The sequence below is a fragment of the Electrophorus electricus genome, chromosome 12 (assembly GCF_013358815.1).
Source record: "Electrophorus electricus isolate fEleEle1 chromosome 12, fEleEle1.pri, whole genome shotgun sequence".
NCBI lineage: Eukaryota > Metazoa > Chordata > Actinopteri > Gymnotiformes > Gymnotidae > Electrophorus > Electrophorus electricus.
The window spans coordinates 15403075-15422171 of record NC_049546.1 but is presented as its reverse complement, the minus strand read 5'-3'; the positions used below and the strand labels follow the sequence as shown (position 1 = coordinate 15422171).

The 19097-nt window shown below is 39.4% G+C and overlaps 1 protein-coding gene across 3 annotated transcripts; it reads right to left on the bottom strand.

The window, feature by feature from the left end:
- Positions 1-193: 193 nt before the first annotated feature.
- Positions 194-19097, bottom strand: loxl3a (lysyl oxidase-like 3a). 3 transcript variants are annotated; one of them, XM_027016439.2, is made up of 15 exons: positions 18910-19097; positions 18318-18600; positions 17831-17994; positions 15451-15668; positions 10921-11107; positions 10514-10694; positions 9832-9986; positions 8856-9026; positions 7836-7991; positions 7397-7556; positions 6971-7214; positions 4282-4397; positions 3908-4044; positions 3361-3472; positions 194-739 (listed from the first exon to the last, which is right to left on the bottom strand). In XM_027016439.2, exons 2-15 carry the CDS (start codon positions 18595-18597, stop codon positions 666-668), a joined length of 2355 nt encoding a protein of 784 aa, XP_026872240.2. In that variant the 5' UTR covers positions 18598-18600; positions 18910-19097; the 3' UTR covers positions 194-665. The 3 variants fall into 3 exon arrangements, 2 of the variants coding, with proteins under 2 accessions (XP_026872240.2, XP_026872229.2); XR_003411059.2 differs by lacking the exon at positions 7836-7991 and adding an exon at positions 2923-3065 and having other exon boundaries at positions 657-739; XM_027016428.2 differs by lacking the exon at positions 7836-7991.

Below are 19097 nucleotides of genomic sequence, written 5' to 3'. Positions count from 1 at the left end.
TCACAAAATAAAATTATAACTTTAACATGAGTCACTAGTATCTCAACACAAGGGTACTTTTAGTTTGTCTTTCTATTCCATTAACTTTTTTTTTTTCTCTTAAGTAAATGCATTTGAGCCACTTTCAAAAGTGTCCTTATAGCCTAAATCCTGTTTGTGTGGGGGAAAATGAACCTCAAGCCAAAACAAAGTATAAAATGTTTAAAGCACATATCAATGATTATAATGTAGTCATTATAACAAAGTACATGACATTACAAGCGTATCTTGAAAGTTTAAGATGATGTATCCAGCATAGGAAGACTGGCATTCCAGTCAGGAGAAAACAAGCTCTAACTGGGCAGGTACATGAATGAGGAAGCGCTCATTTGTGTATTTCCCTTAAGCTTTTTCCGTTTATTCAGACAGACAATGGGCTATTCTAAAGTCCCTTGCCCATCGACCTTTAGTGAGTCTGGCATGCCAGGATAGATTTAAGACATGATACTGGCTACTTTGTTGCTGTTTGTTAGGTGGTGTCTTCTGGGTTGATTTAGCTGGAGATTGACATCAGGACTAAATACAATGAGTAACAAGATACAACAAGAATAAATAAGTGCTTAAGTGTAGTAAGCTTTACATTTCCTAAAATGGCCTAAAGGTTTTCCATGGTCTGATTGTTGCTGTTAAAAGATTTTATTATTCAGCTGACCAGGATAAAGTTCAAACTGCTTCTCAGCCTCCTCACTGTATGAATCACCTGAGAAAAGAATGCAATAAGAATGAATATTCTCACTGTTAACAAGAGAAACTGACTTGCCTGTTTATAAGATAAAAATATCAGGGCTGTAGGGTACAGCTGAACAATTCTCGAGTCTTAAGATACAGTTGTATAAATACTTGTAAAATGTTTTATATATATATATATATAAGTTGTGTTCAAAATAATAGTGTGCTTAAAAACATGAGTAAAGCTCAGAATCCTTCTAATAGTTTTTATTTCCATGCATTGGGAACACTGCACATTATACTCTAAATCAAAGCATGAAGAAAAATATTTTTTAAATTACAGAAAATGACAAAAAATGAATATTGGGCTGTTAAAAAAAAAAGCTGTGCATTTTTCTTCGCAAACTCAAATATTTACTGTATAAGCAAATCTTTAGGATTTAGCATTGCTGTGAATCACTAAACTAATATTTAGTTGTATAACCACTGTTTCTGAGAATTGCTTCACATCTGTGTTGCATAGAGTCAACCAACTTCTGGCACCTGTGAACAGGTATTCCAGTCCGGGATGATTTGACAACTTTCTACAATTCCTCTGCATTTCTTGGTTTTGCCTCAGAAACAGCATTTTTGATGTCCCCCCACAGGTTTTCTATCTGATTAAGGTCCAGGGATTGGGCTGGCCACTCCATAACTTTAATTTTGTTGGTCTGGAACCAAGATGCTGCTCGCTTACTGGTGTGTTTGGGGTCATTGGCTTGTTGAAACACCCATTTCAAGGGCATTTCCTCTTCAGCATAAAGCAACATGATCTCTTCAAGTATTTTGATATATGCAAACTGATCCATAATCCCTGGTATGCAATAAATAGGCCCGACACCATAGTAAGAGAAACATCCCCATATCATGATGCCTGCACCACCATGCTTCACTGTCTTCAGAATGTACTGTGGCTTGAATTCAGTGTTTGGGGGTCATCTGAGAAAATGCAGCCCTTGGATCCAAAAAGAACAATCTTACTTTCATCAGTCCACAAAATGTTTCTCCATTTCTCTTTAGGCCAGTCCAAGTGTTTTTTGGCAAATTGTAACCTCTTCAGCACGTCTTTTTTTTTTAACAGTGGGACTTTGTGGGGGCTTCTTGCCGATAGATTAGCTTCACACAGGCATCTTATAATTGTCACAGTACTCACAGGTAACTTCAGTCTTTGATCACCCTGGAGCTGATCATTGGCTGAGTCTTTGCCATTCTGGCTATTCTTCAATCCAATCGAATGGTAGTCTTCCGTTTTCTTCCACGTCTCTGGTTTTGCTTTCCATTTTAAAGCATTGGAGATCATTTTAGCTGAGCAGCCTATCATTTTCTGCAGTTCTTTATACGTTTTCCCCTCTCCAATCAACGTTTTAATCAAAGTATCCTGTTCTTTTTTAACAATGTCTGGAGCGACCCATTTTTCTCAGGTTTTCAGAGAGAAATGCATGTACAACATGCGTTGGCTTCATCCTTAAATAAGGGCCACCTCACTAATTGAACTTTACACTGCTATTATTTTGAACACGCCTGTTTCAATTAATTATTCAATTACACAATCTCAGGAGCATGCATATCATGAATGTTGGGTCTGATGGTTTTCTATGACTCTGCTATACCTACTGGTAAATTATTTGCCATGTAGTAATATAATTTCTACCAAAAACGGTGATTGATCTAGTTAGTCATGTTGGACTGCTGTTATTTTGAACACAACTGTGTGTGTGTATATATTTATTATATATATACATGGAGATTATATATATATATATATATATTCAGAAATTCTCCCCATTTAAATAGGTCATCGTTATAATTGTGTAAAGTTTACGTAAGCTTTAGTCTCAACAGTCAGACAGCTGATGTGTCTCACAAACACATTCAGTCTGAGCAAACTACCTAGTCAAACTGAAATATCAATTGTAATGTGTGTAAACATGGATCAATATAATATAGTGATTGCTTTTGAGTATTCTATGCAGACATGTTTGATTTCATATAAGGTCTCACACAAATCATTTCTGTATTACAAAGATTGCATCTTGTAGAATAAGGTGTTCAAACTACAATGACACAAATCTAGTCAGTGCTGTATGTTATTGTGAATTTTTTCACAATCCTCGGAGCATTTCTGTCTAAGCATCTAGTTTTTGTTTTCATTTTGATAAAAGCATAAAAACCTACCATTCTGTCAGCACCCATAATCAACACATCTGGAGCCTGAACTTCAGAATTATTTTCATCAATCTACTGATCAGTAGTTTCATGAACAGTTGTACTACTCAGATTCTCCCTCCTTGCACCGTCATATTCAGCTCTATATAAATCTGTCAAGTGTGATTAATAGAATATTAGGACCATGCCAAGATTGTTTAAAGTTAAGATTAATGAGCAAATTTGATTGTTTTTCAATAGTGTTTTTAGCATCCCCTTCTAATATCAAAAATCTGCTGAGTGTTTAGTTTAACACTTTTAGTATCATACAACATTTTTAATACTTTAAAATGTGTTCCCTGGGTTTTTAAAGCACCTCTTTCTTTTGTTGAGAATGTGGTGTGCTTATGTGAGTCTGAGTCTGTGTATACAGTATTTATCTAGGCTACTATCACATCTATGTCTTACCTAGATGACATTTATGCAGCCAGACCTGATTTCCATCATATTTGCAGTTGCAGCGCATAGCATTGTTGGTGAAGTCACTCTCTGGTACCTCAAAGTTGGGATTTAGTACAACCTGTGAGTGAGCAAAACCATCTATTTATGAGGTGAAATGTTTATATAGTCGAAATCTATAGCCAGATGGCAAAATACTCTGTGTTTTCTAGGTTAATTTTAAACTTGAATACCATAAACGCTAATCTTCCTTCCGAATACTCAAAAGATTAATTACAGCGGAAATTCACCTATCACTGTCTTGCTCCCCGGATTCTTAATAACCGACTGTAGTTGCAATACCATGTGCCTGCCACAAGAGTGCAATACCTCAACACAATCTTTAATACATTTTCAGTTAAGCATGCCTGTCCAGAGGGGTCCTTTGGGACCAAGTTTGGCATTATAATGTGGTTCAACACCAGCAAAAGTAGTAATTACAATAGCCAAACATTAATTATGATTGCACTAAAAGTGCCTCTTGTAGGTTGTATGAGGTGTTTAGTTTTTATATTACCTGTAGAATGTAGTTTCCTGGTTTAACATCACTAATATCAATCCACTGGCAGTCAATATCATGCCTGTATGTGTCCCAGCAGCCAACTGTGATTCCCTGCTCACCAAAGTTAGCGCATTCGTATCGTTTTGAAACACCTGAAGCAGTAAATCAGTCATCAGATCATTTACATTTTTTCTATTGATTTTCTATATCTAAAGTGGGGTATATCGTATTGGATTCTTCCAATGGAAGCAGTGCTGTATTTTTTGTGTGTGATGTGTGCTGTACAGTGTTTGCCATTAGTTACCTTCACTACTCCCTAGTGAAATATAAAAATGGTCCTAGATGTATAACAAGGCTTCAGTGCAGCCAGGATCTCATCTCGATCCTACCTTCATGACAGTCCGTGTCCTCCAAGCAGAAGCTGGCTTTGTGACCATCTGCCACTTTAGTGCCATTGAGAGCCAGCAGGTCATAGTGAGTGAAGACATCCATGCTGTGGTAGTGCCTGTGTGGGTGAAGACACATGTTTAATCAGTACTGCAATACTAGTAGCGCAGAACAGGTTAGTGTCTTCACAGCCATCTCTGGATATGAACCTAAAGCAAACCGTTTTCATGTTTGGTCATGAAAGGTTATGAACGTGCCTAAACATATCTAAAATTTAAAAAAAAAAAAAAATGTTATCCTGGTCAAAATCAGTGTGGAACTGAAACCATGGTGTAAACACTAGTCTTCTTCTCTTGTCTCTGGGTCAAGCTTGAAGATGGGTTCTGTATGCCCCATGGCTTCCAGCACAACAGATTTTCCCATTAAAACTGCACACAGAAATACACATAAATACTGAGTGATCTAATGTGTTCTGGGAGACCTGAATAGAATTATCTGTCACTGCAAACTGGTCTAGGAAGGTGTTATTTTTGCTTTTCATAACAACTCCTTCCAGAATAATAACAGATTAAGTGAAGTTGAAACATTCCACCAACTGACAGACTGAGAATTCACATGATAAAATTAATGTAACAGCTGCCAAAAAAAACCAAGAATCACTCCTACAATTCATAAGAACCATTGCTGCATCAGTTTCAGATACACAAAGTGTGACAACTTAAACAATGAATGAAGTTTTACTTTACTAACAAAAATATTTTAGCTATATTAAAATGTCAAGCATTGTGATGCTAGATGAATGGACTATTTGGTTTGTACAACATCGGGTTTGAGAAAGGTACTACAATGTACACTGCCTGGCCAAAAAAAAGGTCACCACCTGGATTTAACTAAGCAAATAGGTAAGAGCCTCCCATTGGATAATTACTGCATGGGTGATTATGTTTCAGCTGGCAACAAGTTATTTAACCCTAACTGATGCAGTGAATAGCTTCTCATTTGTTAAACAACCATGTCGAAAGACACATCTTGTGGTCATGGAAAAGATGTTAATCTGTTTCAGAAGGGTCAAATTATTGGCATGCATCAAGCAGAGAAAACATCTAAGGAGATTGTTGAAACTACTAAAATCGGGTTAAGAACTGTCAAACGCATTATTAAAAAGTGGAAGAACAGTGGGGAAACATCATCTTCGTGGAAGGAATGGTCGGAAAAAAATCTTGAATGATCGTGAGGTGTGGTGTGGTGAAATCAAATCGTAGAAAAACAACATTAGAACTCAGGGATATGTTTAATAGTGAAAGTAAGAGCATTTCCACATGCATAATGCGAAGGGAACTCCAGGGATTGGGACTACACAGCTGTGTAGCCTTAAGAAAATCACATGTCAGTGGGATTAACCAGCAAAAACCGCTTCAATTTTCTAGGGAGCAATAAGATTGGACTCTCGAGCAATAGAAAAAGGTCATGTGGTCTGATGAGTCCAGATTTACCCTGTTGCAGAGTGACGGGCGCATCAGGGTAAGAAAAGAGGCGGCTGAAGTGATGCACCCATCATGCCTTGTGCCTACCCTACAAGCCTGTGGGGGCAGTGCTATGATCTGGGGTTGCTGCAGTTAGACATATCTAGGTTCAGCTACGTTATGTGCCCAAAGAATGAGGTCATCTGACTACCTGAATATACTGAACGACCAGGTTATTCCATCAATGGATTTTTTCTTCCCTGATGGCACGGGCATATTCCAAGATGACAATGCCAGGATTCATCAGGCGCAAATTGTGAAAGAGTGATTCAGAGAGCATGAAACATCATTTTCACACATGGATTGGCCACCACAGAGTCCAGACCTGAACCCCATTGAGAATCTTTGGGATGTGCTGGAGAAGACTGCACAGTGGTCCAAATCTCCCATCATCACTACAAGATCTTGGGGAAAAATTAATGCAACTCTGGACAGAAATAAACATTGTGACATTGCAGAAGCTTATGGAAATGATGCCACAGCGAATGCATGCCATAATCAAAGCTAAAGGCGGTCCAACGAATTATTAGAGTGTGTAACCTTTTTTTTGGAGCCAGGCAGTGTATTATACCACATTATATCATGTTATTATTAGTAGTTCTTTATTCTGTTTTCCATATCATTTCCCATATATACAATTCAAGATTTAAGTTTAAACAAAACTTGAGCACTGTTAATAAACTGCAATCATGCATCCATATGTTCTTTTCCTTTCATGCATACAAGCAACTCTAAAACAAGGCAACTATTTGAGCATACCATATGTGCTCCCAAGCTTTTAACTGTGTCTAACACAAACCAGACCCAGCCCATGTCAGCTGTGTAAATTATGTATATTTTTCCCTCTGCACCCATGCGCATACATTTATTTAAAACATACAGGGCCAGTATAAATGCCATCAGTCTAGAAAACATAAAAGATTCCTTTTACAAAGCTAATATCAGTTTTAGTTAGTAGGAATCTGAGTTTTGATGCCAGCTATTTTAGTTCCAGTCATATACTGCACATACCTTAACAGTGGCCAAACACAAACTCTACATAACCGTGCTGCCTTTAACTGACCACCCCTCCAGCAATCATTCTCTCATTGTTCCCTCTTAGTGATCAACAGGGTGTCCTCCAGCCCAACCAGACAGTCCAAACCAGTGAGAAGGCCCATGCATTTACCTGTGGCACTCATGCCACACCCAGGAGTGGCGGCCTAGGCGAGGCCGAAAGTCAGCCCGGCCAATATTGTGGATCTCAGAGGAGAAGCGTAGAAGGCGTCTCTGTCCATAAGGCCAGTTGGCGTGGGCAGCAGATTTGGCGAGGCAGTTCTCCTCTGCTGCACAGTAGAGCAAATGTAAGAGGCGGTCCTCAATGTAGACGCTCTGCTCCACCAGAGGGGCATTCAGGACCAGGTCTGACGCCGCTGGGAATTATGGGAGATGAGAAGATGGATAGGTGACAAAGTCAGTGACTGCTCAAAATCTAAATAGCACTCTAGACTCTTCCTTAATAAGCATTTCTCTTTCTTGCTGCAGATTATTCTTCTACCAGACTACTGATAGAGAAATCAGAAAGACCAGCCTATTGATGTTGCATATCACCCACAGTCTGAGCAGATAACTCCAGCAGCAAACTGAGCTTCTGTTCTCTTGCAACTGACGACATGATGGTGCTGACAGTCTGTGAGTGTCATCTCATCTCCATGACATTTTACCCCACTCATCACCATCTCTGTCACATTGGTGCTGTCCCAGTACCAGGTTTCCTTTGTAACACAGATGAGAGGGGCCACATTACTTAAAGATTAGAGTAACCATTATATGAGATCCAATAATTTCATTAGGATAGTAAAAGATTAAATCACTTGGACAGTGTTTCTGTGGTATATTATTGGGAGTACAGTTGTATAACACTTTGATTCTTCACACAGTCTGCTGTCTATTACACCTTTCTTATCTACCATGACATAGCGCCAGTATGTTGTAGTACACAGTATTTACAGTGCTAACAGTTGCCTAAACTTGGGAATAGTCCTGTTACTTACGGTGATCGCATGAAGAGCATAGCTGAGGCCTAGCTGTCTGCAGGACACCATGGCTTCTCTAGTGCTCCAACCATCACTGCACATAAAGCCCCATCTGGACCCAACCTGAACCTCCACTCTGCCTTCATGATCTGTCCTGCCACCGACCATACGGATCTGCAGACAGTTCCCCACTGCAAGGGCTAAGCATGCAATCTGTCCACTGAGCTATCAGTGGATAATCTATAATATGCAGTTTAGATTAGTATACTATACTGTATCACAAATTTTCAATTTGGCCACTGGACGCTCTAGCACCCATAGTTATCAACTGAATGGTATAGTGTGGTCCATGTGGATCATAATGGTATGGTCCATTATGATCAGATATGTCACTAATATGCAAGATGCATAATGAAGCTCATGTTATGCAAAAGAGACTTTTTTGGACCTTTTGGGCTCTGCTACTAAGCAACTATGTGAAGCTTGCTGGTAATGTTTAATAGAGTGTTACATCCAGTAAGGCTTCATAGGTTCTATACAAATGTCAACCCTTCAGACTCCTATTTAATAAGAGTACTCCCCTGTTTATTTCTCATAGATAATTTGCTGTCACTACTGACATTTTCTCAAAAATTTCAGTAATTGTGCAACAGTCTGCACTTGCTGTCTTTGGGTCCCATGTCTCGACTCTTCTGATTTACAAACGCTACATTATATTAGTATTCTAAAACTCAGCCCTAAACTGCACAGTTACCGATGTGTTATTTGGTCTAGGGCTGTCCACGGTCTAACTTGCAATAAATGGCAACACACTGTCACATGTTTCCTCCTGCTTCCAGTATTGTGTTTATGAAACACAAAGGAGCAAAGTCCTTCATGCAAAGAGGCCTCCCTACCGAGTGTAGATCTAACTTTAATCCACCACATCTGATTCAACTTACAAAAGTCTTCCAGAGCATAAGGATATTAGAGCCAAGTGTGGGTTAAATCAGTTGGAACAAACTCCACTGGAGGGTAAATCTCTGGGGAGCGTCTTACTCTGAGGGCGCTGCTGGCATGGCCCAACCCCAGCTGTCTGCATGCCACCATGGCCTCGCGGGAGGTCCAGCCATCCCCACAGATCAGCCCCCACTGCCTTAAACCACTGGTGTTATGGGCCAGGAGCTCCACTCGGCCCTCCAACAGTGTACGACCCCCGGTCAGCTGGATCTGGGTTAGGGTTAGCGGCAAGCAGTGAACGAGTGGAAAAGAACAGAAAGGGCAGTGGTCAAATAGCCAGGAAGGCTGTTTGAACCAGAAGGTCAGATGCAGTTCAGCCCTAGAGGTAGTTTGCTCTAGCAATGAATATTTTATATACATTAATGCATAGTATATTGCACACAAGACATCTCTTGGTTAGACAAAATATCACAGATTGAATACTCTTAGTTGATGGGCCCTGTAAAAAGATGATTATATTCAACTGTTGGCTTCTAGTTACTCCATTCAAATAAAGCCCTGTGCTCTTCATTAATTTCATAGTGACGGTAGGTTGAGATACATTAGTTTGTTAGCTTCAAGCAAACCACAAAAAACATTATTCCTCAAAGTACAAAAAGAACAATGTGTGTATAATATCTAGTCCCTTCTGGAACCACGTGCACATGACATGCTCTAACTGTATTTGCAGACTGCATAAATGAGCCAATATGGTATGTTTCAACAATAGTCTATTAGCAGAAAGCAAACTAAAATGCAAAGTTAATACATTTTTTTAAAGTAATACTAACAATAAAACAAATCATATAGAACCTAATGCCGCACAATTATACAGTTATGCCACACACAATTATAATAGTTATACAAAATAAATTTTACATATTAATTTAAATAGCTCAGTTTTACAAAAGTCTTATATGTTCTGGTTTCCAGCTTTCCTTTTCTATGAAAAGATACCGTAGGCATCCATTAAGTGCCCTTCACTTTATTAACCTATGAGCTGATACTATGATTCTAGAAGCATAGATAATCTGACCGTTTTGTCAAAGCCCATATAAGGAATGTTGCATTTCACAGAAGCATCCTCCATATGTTTGCAGTCCTCGGCAGTGATGTTCTTGTGAGGGCATTTCCACAGGCTCTTCTCATCACCATGACAACGCACCTCATTCATATGGATAGGACCGATGCCTGTGTAGGAGTTACACACATCATGTAATCTGTTTCCATCGGGAAAATATCTGGAGCAGTCTCTCATAAGTGGAATGGGCTGTTTGTCTGTGAAATGCCTAAATGTTACTCATACATTCATATTTTAATAAGATTACACAAAGGATTTGCCATTACACTATATTATGTTGTATGACTTGTAAAAGCTCAGTTCAACCATCCCAAAAGAACTGGGCTCGGTTTCCCAAAAGCAAAGTGACACAAAGATCACTGTTGAACGTTACAGTGAGTATGACAGTGAGCACTTGTTCTCTTATTTAAGATGATCTTAACAGTACAAGCTGTTTGAGAAACAGGGCCCTGTGCAATAACAAGCTTCCATAATAACAGACCTGGCTTCAGGTACTGACATATATTGCATATATTAAGCACACAAGGCAAAACTCAGTATTCCATCTATGTGTGATAGTGTATAAGGCTGTAAAGTGGTTAAAGATCTTACAGTTATCAGTCTAAAAGGTGCTCACTGCTGGACGAGTATAACCCACCTTGGCCCATGCGTGCCCCCGTCTGAGCCTCTTTAGCAGTGCCAAAGCCCAGCTGCCTGCACACCACGCTGGCTGACTGCAGGTTCCAGTGGTCATCGCACACTGTACCCCACTCAGAGTCCTTAAGCACTTCCACCCGGCCTTCGCCAGCCCTGGCACCACCCTTCAGACGTACCTTAGACTGGGCCAGAGGCAGAGAATTTTAGTTTTGCAACTTTAACAACACTAGTGATCATTTGTGGTTGGTACAGTTGGATTTTGATTAAAAATTGCACTCAAATAGGATTTTAGCACAACCTGATTTAACATATTTTTTAAGGTTTTCTAAAGGAGCTATCAGTGGGTAAGTGCTATAGTGCCCCTTGCGCTCCTAGCCACAATTCAGTCCCCTAATAGGACGGGCCTACCATTGGTGGCTTTCTCTTGTGCTTAAGACCTTGAATGAACTGGGGCCCAGCCATGCAGCGGACTGCAACAGGTCCTCCACCAGGACAGGGGGCGCTAATGTTCTTATTAAACTCCATGGTGCAGGCAGAGAGGTGAGCCTCATTCCCAGTGCAGGCCACGGAGTGAATCCTGTATAAGCTTGGGTGACTACGGAGAGAAGGACCATGGATAGATGAGCAAACACATACACAGAAAACATTCCAAAACCAAAACTATCTCACAAATTTAAGACAGTTCAATGCAATAAACAAGACATCATATAAATAGTGTGAGCATATAAATAGTTTGTGAACATAATTTTTCTGATCGCAGAAAGTGACTGGTAAAATGGGGTAATCTGGGATCACCCACTCAACTCGTTTGAGCATTCTAACATTCTAACAGCTTAGCATCAACAAAGGTCCCATGTAAGAAAGCAACATGAGTATAAAGTGGAATGCTGAAATTTCTTTTCCAGTATGACTCCATTTAAATGTAAAAGAATAAAATCTTCATTACTACATGAACACAGACAGCAGAATTGTCCTTTGACACAAAGTGAGTTTATGCTTCATTTACCATCTGAATTACTTTAACAGCACTCCCTGACTGATTTCTAATTTCTAATTACTACAATAATATTTTGTTTTCAAATTCTAATTTCAGATTATATTCAGTTACCTTGTCCATCTATATCTATCTATAAGACGCCACGCAGTATTCGTTCTTCACAGGCTCTGACACGTACCAAAGCTTTTTTTCATGATTTAACTCTTAGTTGGTATCTGGAGAGATGCCATGGTCATGAAAAGTCTGCTTTTACAGAACATTGCTGGGCAGTGAGTCATCACGCTTTTCAAATCCGCCTGTGTACCTGTGTGTATGGGTGTATGTGCTATTGAGTGTGTGCGTGTGTGTGTGTGAGTGAGTGTGTGTGTGTGTGTGCGCGCGCGCGTGTGTGTGTCTGTCTCTGCATGATTCTGTGTCCATCATCTCAAAATCATTCAGCAATAAGGCAGAAAAAATAAAACAAAGCAAATTTTTATTTTCCTTTCATTTTTAATTAATAAAGTAATTAATTAATTTCATTAATTTCCTTAATCTGTTCTCTAATGTGAAATACTCCTAATAAGGGAACAGCAAAATGTTTATAATGTTTAGAAAAATGTTTATAAAATGTATTAAAAATATTAACACTAGAACCACAGTAAGGACAGGTACAAAAATACTGAAACAAAAATATCAGTAGTCACAAAAAACAATCCTTTTATTAACTGATTTCCACAAAATCCAGCTAAATTTAATCTTAAAAAAAGCCACATAAAAAAACCAAGTACCTAACCTGCTGTACATTTGTTTAATCAATGTATAGACTATAATAAACCAAAATCCAAAGCGATTTTGGCAGGATGCTCTCTTAATTGTGTAGGGTATGAGTCACTTTTTTGAAGTAACTGACTCAGAGAGTTCACCCATTATAGACTATCAGTTTCTCTGTGTCAGTTTTGTCTCTCTCCTCCCTTCTGTATAGTTTTTTCCCACTTCTCTCTCTCTCTGTCTGGCTCTCTCGTATGAACTCACACACACACACACACACACACACACACACACACACACATTCCCTTTTGCCGATGAACATGGTCTGTCACAGCAGTCTCTGCTTACATTTCACCATCTGGTGTGAATCTGAGTGTCTGCTCTACAACCTGGATGGCTATTTCAACACACACACACAGAGAGAGAGAGAGAGAGAGAGAGAGAGAGAGAGAGAGAGAGAGAGAGAGAGACAGAGAGAGAGAGAGAGAGAGAGAGAGACTGACAGAGAGAGAGAGAGAGAGAGACTGACAGAGAGAGAGAGAGAAAGACAGAGAGAGCGAGCCAAAGAGCAGCATGGAGGATCTCGTTTAGAACTTAATGAAAACACATCAGTGTAACTTCAGGCATGAAGGTATCTGTTCTAAGGATTGATTCCTAATCAGAACTAGTTGGCAAACGCTCATTGTTACTATTATGATTTCTGCGCGTGTTCTAATGCTGCTGGCCCAAAATGAGTATTTCTTGCCACAGATCCTAACTAAAAGGATCCACTAAGGTGTTAGACATGCCGCAAAAGAAATTAATAAAGTAAAACCTTCAACCACTAGAATAATGGCATGAGATACTGTAACTTTTAACAGTTTTATTTATTAGACTTATTTACCTGACCGGTAACAATTGCCTTCACAGTCTCTATGGTCAGATAATCTTATCCCTCTCCATTTAGCTGCTCCTTACAAATAAAATTACATTTAAAAAACATGTAAAATAAAACAATATATATTTTCATAGTCATAGAATAAATGAAAATCAGCTGCTATAAAGATCCACTACTTTTAATCTATTTATTTTTTATTATTATTTCTGTTTTATTAGACTTATGGGCCTAAACGGTCATTTAATCTTTTAAAGTTTAGGTGGTGCGATGTGAGCATAAGGATTAAATTATTTGATCACATGGATGCTATACACGGAAATAATGAGCCCAACCTTCAGAGCATCACTATCAGCTGTGTATTTGTACAGTCGCAGCCAAAAGTTTTGAGACTGACACAAATTTTGGTTTTCACAAAGTTACTGCCTCAGTTTTCTTGTCAGATGTTTATATGGTATAGTGAAATACAATTATAAGCATTTCAAAAGTTAAAGTTTTTTAACTTGAAAATACATCCAGTTTAAGAAAATACTTAATATTTACAGTGTTGACAGATGCACTCACACCTGCTTTCTGCCATTCCTGAGCAAGTTCTCATCCAAGGGAGTGGGTTTGCTCAAAGGTTTGCCTAAGAACACTCCCATGAATAAGGAATGGTATCAAAATATCCTGCAAGAGCAACTTCTCCCAACGATCCAGGAGAAATTTAGTAACAATGCTTTTACCAGCGCGACGGAGCACAAGGCAACAGTGTCACAAGGCAAAAGTGATAACCAAGTGGCTCGGTGAACAAAACATTGAAATTTTGGGTCCATGGCCAGGAAACTCCCCAGATCTCAATCCCATTGAGAACCTGTGGTCAATCCTCAAAAAGAAGATGGACAAACAAAAACACAGAAACTGTGATCAACTCCAAGCACTGATTAGGCAAGAATGGGTTGCCAGTCAAGATTTTGCCAGAAGCTGGTATTCAGCATGCCAACCAAGGCAAATTTCAGAAGTCTTGAAAAAGAAGGGTCAGCGCTGACCCTTAAGTCTTTGCTTATACTGGATGTATTTGCCAATAAAAGGTTTTTAAAAGACTTATGAAATGCTTATAATTGTACTTCACTATACCATATAAACATCTGACAAAAGGATGCAGTAAACTTTGTGAAAACCAAAATTTGTCAGTCTCAAAACCTCTGGCCACGACTGTACACTTTTAGACACCGTTAAATAATGATTCAAAAGATCATACGGAAGGTACACTTCTTGTATCTTCTCTGGCAATATGAAGCAGCTACACAAACACTGAGAAGCAGTCTGACCAGTGGTTGTGTGTAGGGTGTGTATGTGATGGACTGTGCTGTGCAAGAATGCAGGACCTATACAGAATGGTGAAATCAATGCAAAAACTATCACACAATGTACGGAAACTGTAGAAAGCAAGTGTCAACGTGAAAAGAAAGCCAAGTCCTGGATATTTTAGGCATTTTAGAACTCCCAGCCAGACACATTTTAGGTCCCTACTATATAGTGCAGTGACAGAAAAATACTGTGGGTCACCTCGTGCAGGCCTCATTGTGTTACAGTGCAAGCAACACAAATGGATAGTTAACAGCACAATAGCAATTTTTCAGGGTTAGTATAAGCATCCACAGATATTGCAGACTTTAAAAAAGCACCAACTCTCTGTATTGCCTGTGTGTATCTAAATTACACTCATTCAGTGTGTTAATTAGCTAGCTAGATGATCAGATAGTCACTTGGCCAGCCAGCTAGCAGAATAGCAATTTTTATTCTGACTTCATTGTGAAACCATAGATCCAATTGATATTGATGGACACCCAGAATAATTAGCTACATGCTCTAATTCAAAGCAAAAAAAAAAAAACATGATATGGTCACCACAGTGATTCGGTCAATAAGGAAGTTTATAGTGACACCTCTTGTCTGATACTTGACATGCATCTTCATCATGGCTATGGAGAACATTTGGGACACATAAATACCTTATTTAAATAGTATCATGGAGTCTTTTAGGTAGGTTTTCTTTAGTAAAACACCTGCAGTAAATACAGTCTGTTACATAACGAAATTAGAACTTGTTATTTGAGAGCTTAATAAAACAGGGCCTCAATGTTCAAGGTCTGTTTTAATCATGTCTAAACACTGTCAAGCCATGGCAATTCACAATTTGTCCTCCACAGCCAAAGGAGTATAACAGCCACAACTCAAATGCTGTAATTCTAAATCAACTATACACAGCGCACTGCCTCAATGGTGTCATGTAAAAAAAATGTTGCTCTGTACCTGCAGGTGAAGCCTGATCTCCTACCTGTGTCTCTTCTTTCCCATGGTCTTCTCTGAGGGAAATCCCATCATGCCACAGACCACACGGGAGTTTTCGGTGGTCCAGCCGAAGCTGCAGATGTGAGCCCAACCCTCTTTAGACTTCACCTCTAGTACACCTTCGGTGATGGGCAATCGGGCACCAGCGTCAGTGGACAAAGGACGCAAGCGAATCTCCTCCATCCTGTTCTCATCCACCTGCATCTAGAACACACAGCTCTGTTACAAGGCTGGTAATGAGCTGTACACTCGAGGTAGAAATGCCAACTCTTAGCAAACCCCAGCACCACAGATTGGGAAGAATTGGTCAAATTAAGAAATGAGACTACTCTTTAAAAACCACAGGATAATACTAAGATATCCAATATCAATTTTTCAAGAACTAGCAATTTTTCAAGAGCTAGCAAAGCTCTGTAGTTTAAAGCCACAAGCTAAACTATGTATCACTTGTGGAAATGTCTATTACAGGAAAATTAAATGTGGTGTAAAACAAATTAGAAGTATAAAACACTCAGTTCTCACACGTGTGACTTCTCAGGGCTCTCTACACACTTTCTAACAGCTCAGTACTTGAATCAAATTAAATCAATTTTTTTATATAACACTTTTTAAAACAGATGTTCTCACAAAGCAGCTTTACAAATGTCCAAGTACCTTACAGCCCTATCCTGATTAACATGGAAATTAACTACTTGGGTTTATTGCATTTTTTTCCTATCAAACCACAGTCAAGTAGAGTGTGATCAGCAAGAAAACAAGTTAGTTATTTCAACAGGGAGTGATTTGGTAAATGTTTTATTTTAGGGATAGACTGTGGTGGTCAGGAAGTCTGGGCAGGATACTCTGCTGAAAGTGATGCAGGCCATCAAACTCCAACAGATACCACTACATCCAACTTCAAAACAAAATTTTCTGGTAAACAGATGCCCATGTGGAATTATAGTCCATAAATTGGACATAAGCATGGATTCACTTTCCCAAAGATTAGCTTGAGAAAGCAAGACCATCTGTGGCCATCTGTGAGTGGTCCAGATGAGAGTAGTGTGTGCACATGCACACAAGCACAGGCACAGTCACACACTCAGCCTGCTGGACGGGTGCCAAAATGTGCTTGTCTTTGTAGGAGCAGACAGTGAGACAGCATGTATGTGTGGCAGGGGATTGTTATTTTTTGCACGGCTTTTGTTGAGTCTGCATTTTTTATATATATATATATATATATATATATATATATATATATATATATATATATATATATATATATATATATGTGTGTGTGTGTGTGTGTGTGTGTGTGTGTGTGTGTGTGTGTGTGTGTGTGTTTGTGGGTTTTTTATATCTCAGATTAAAAAACACCTATGGAAAACTCTTTATTCTAACATTCTTTGATGACTTTATGCTACATTTGAAAGCCGAGATCACTCATTTGCAAACTTCTATGCTCAGAGTTCGTAGAGATCGTGCATGTGTGCACGTGTGCAGAGACCAGTGTTAGGCAGCTGCTTCTAATTGTCTTCTCTAGTTCTCTGTGTTCTTTCATTCTTCTCTCTCTCTCTCTCTCTCTCTCTCTCTCTCTCTCTCTCTCTCTCTCTCTCTCTCTCTCTCTCTCCCAGTACAGAGATAGCGAGGCAGGTCATAAGAGGCTAAGTTACAGTAAAGGCTTCTGGCACCGGTGCAGAATGCTCACCCCCATGTTAAACCCTACATCCTTCTGCAGGAAAGAGGGAAAAAGAGGGAAATTGGAGAGCTGGAGAATGTGGGAGGAAAGCAGAGAGGAGGGGGTTTGGAGACAGGGGGAGTGAAAAGAGAGAGAGAGGACAGAGAGAAAGAAAGAGGAGTTAAAAAGATAGAAAATGAAAGGAAGGGGAGAATTATAGAATTTCCTTTTCAGTCCTGAGCAAATGAAAAGAAAGTTAAAAAGATGAAAAGGTTTATTAAATAAGAAGCTAATCCTGTATAATAATAATCAAATTACATCCAGTTCCTCTGATTTAAAACCCACATTAAGTCTTATCTGGTGTAAGCTGCAAGCATAGCATGGATTCAATCAAATAATGACATTGCTTTGACAGAATTATCCTCTTTGTCTTTTCTCTAAGAAGATACTTACTTGCTTTAACCATTTCAGAGTAAATAATTGGCATGTGAAAATACATAAAAAGACAAAGACCTTTTAACAGTGTACTTATCTTTACCATTTCAGTGTAACATGCCAACATCCAATCAAACAATTACTGCATATTTGAATATACTTTCAATGTCATTCCCAGTGTCTGTGATTCTCAAAGAGCACGAACATACAAGAACATTCAGTAACATCACACACCTGACTGATACTGACTGATACAATGGGAATTCAAACTTACCTCGATAACATTGGAGTCCAAAAACCCAGGCAGCCTCTCGTCTTTACAGACTACACCTGCATCCTCCTCATGAGTGCAGTCACTGTTGCCCCAGCCACGAGACACACACTTATCAATGGAGTTCTCTGTGCCTGTGCACACCACGTTATCAAGCCAGATCTTACCTGCAGATACAGACATAGGGCAATGGTATATTTAGCATAGCAAAATTGTAGGTTACACAGCAATGACAAACAGCAATGACACATCCAATGTGACAATAAAAAGAATCAATTTACTACAGAATGGTAATTATATTTTATTTATTTATTTGTTTTTTCACTGACATTTTCGCTGGTCTTGGGTTGTCAGGCCTTTATATATATTTTTTTTTTGCGACATGCAATCCATAAACAAGTAGCCTACAGTTCATGTTTACAGCATTAAGCTGTTTTGTAAACACACTTATTTCAGAATCACTGAGGGGAACATCATCTCTAATACCTACCTGTGCCTGCTCCATATTTGGCACTATGTGACCAACTGATAGCCTCCACAAAGCCAAGATGGTGGCACAACACATGTGCATTAGAGAGAGTGAAGTCGTCATCACAGATAGTGCCCCACTCGCCCCTATAGAAGACTTCCACCCTTCCTTCATTGTGCTTGCGTGGGTAGCCGGATAGGCGGAACTTTAGCTGGTCGTCTTGAGGAGCAGAGGTCTGGCACAAACAAGAGTTGAGCCACAGGTAGCCAAGCATCACAAGCACATCCCAAGTCCTCACCATGGTCTGAGAGAGAGAGAGAGAGAGAGAGAGAGAGAGAGAGAGAGAGAGAGAGAGAGAGAGAGAGAGAGAGAGAGAGAGAGAGAGAGAGAGAGAGAGAGAGAGAGAGAGAGAGAGAGAGAGAGAGAGAGTTTTATTGCTCTGTGGTAAAGTATCCAACAGACCCTGGTTAACCAAGGCAAACACAACCCCAAATGACCCACCCTCCCGCCACATAACATTATTGTGTTCATTCATTGTTAGCAATAAACTGGAGGCTTATGGTACTTTTATATCTTTCATTTTTCTTGACGCATGAGCAATATTTAGTCTTACCTGTCTTTAGGTACCGTTTCACACCTGGGAAAGTTTTTCTGATGAGGAGGCTTCGCTAGGCAAGAGGATGTTACATTTAGAATTCGATCTCTACTGTTGAAGTTCAGAGCAGTTGCGGATGCATCGCAAAACTAGAGAAGCTGCCTCTCCGCCTAAACGTCTTGGCAGTACGGCAGAGAGCTAGAGGG

Coding starts and splice junctions, on each gene's coding strand:
- loxl3a (XM_027016439.2), bottom strand. CDS start 18,597: ATGGTGAGGACTTGGGATGTGCTTGTGATGCTTGGCTACCTGTGGCTC. Junction 17,995..18,317: donor CAAATATGGAGCAGGCACAG/GTAGGTATTAGA, acceptor CTGTATCTGCAG/GTAAGATCTGGCTTGATAAC. Junction 7,557..7,835: donor ATGCTCTTCATGCGATCACC/GTAAGTAACAGG, acceptor TGTGTTACAAAG/GAAACCTGGTACTGGGACAG.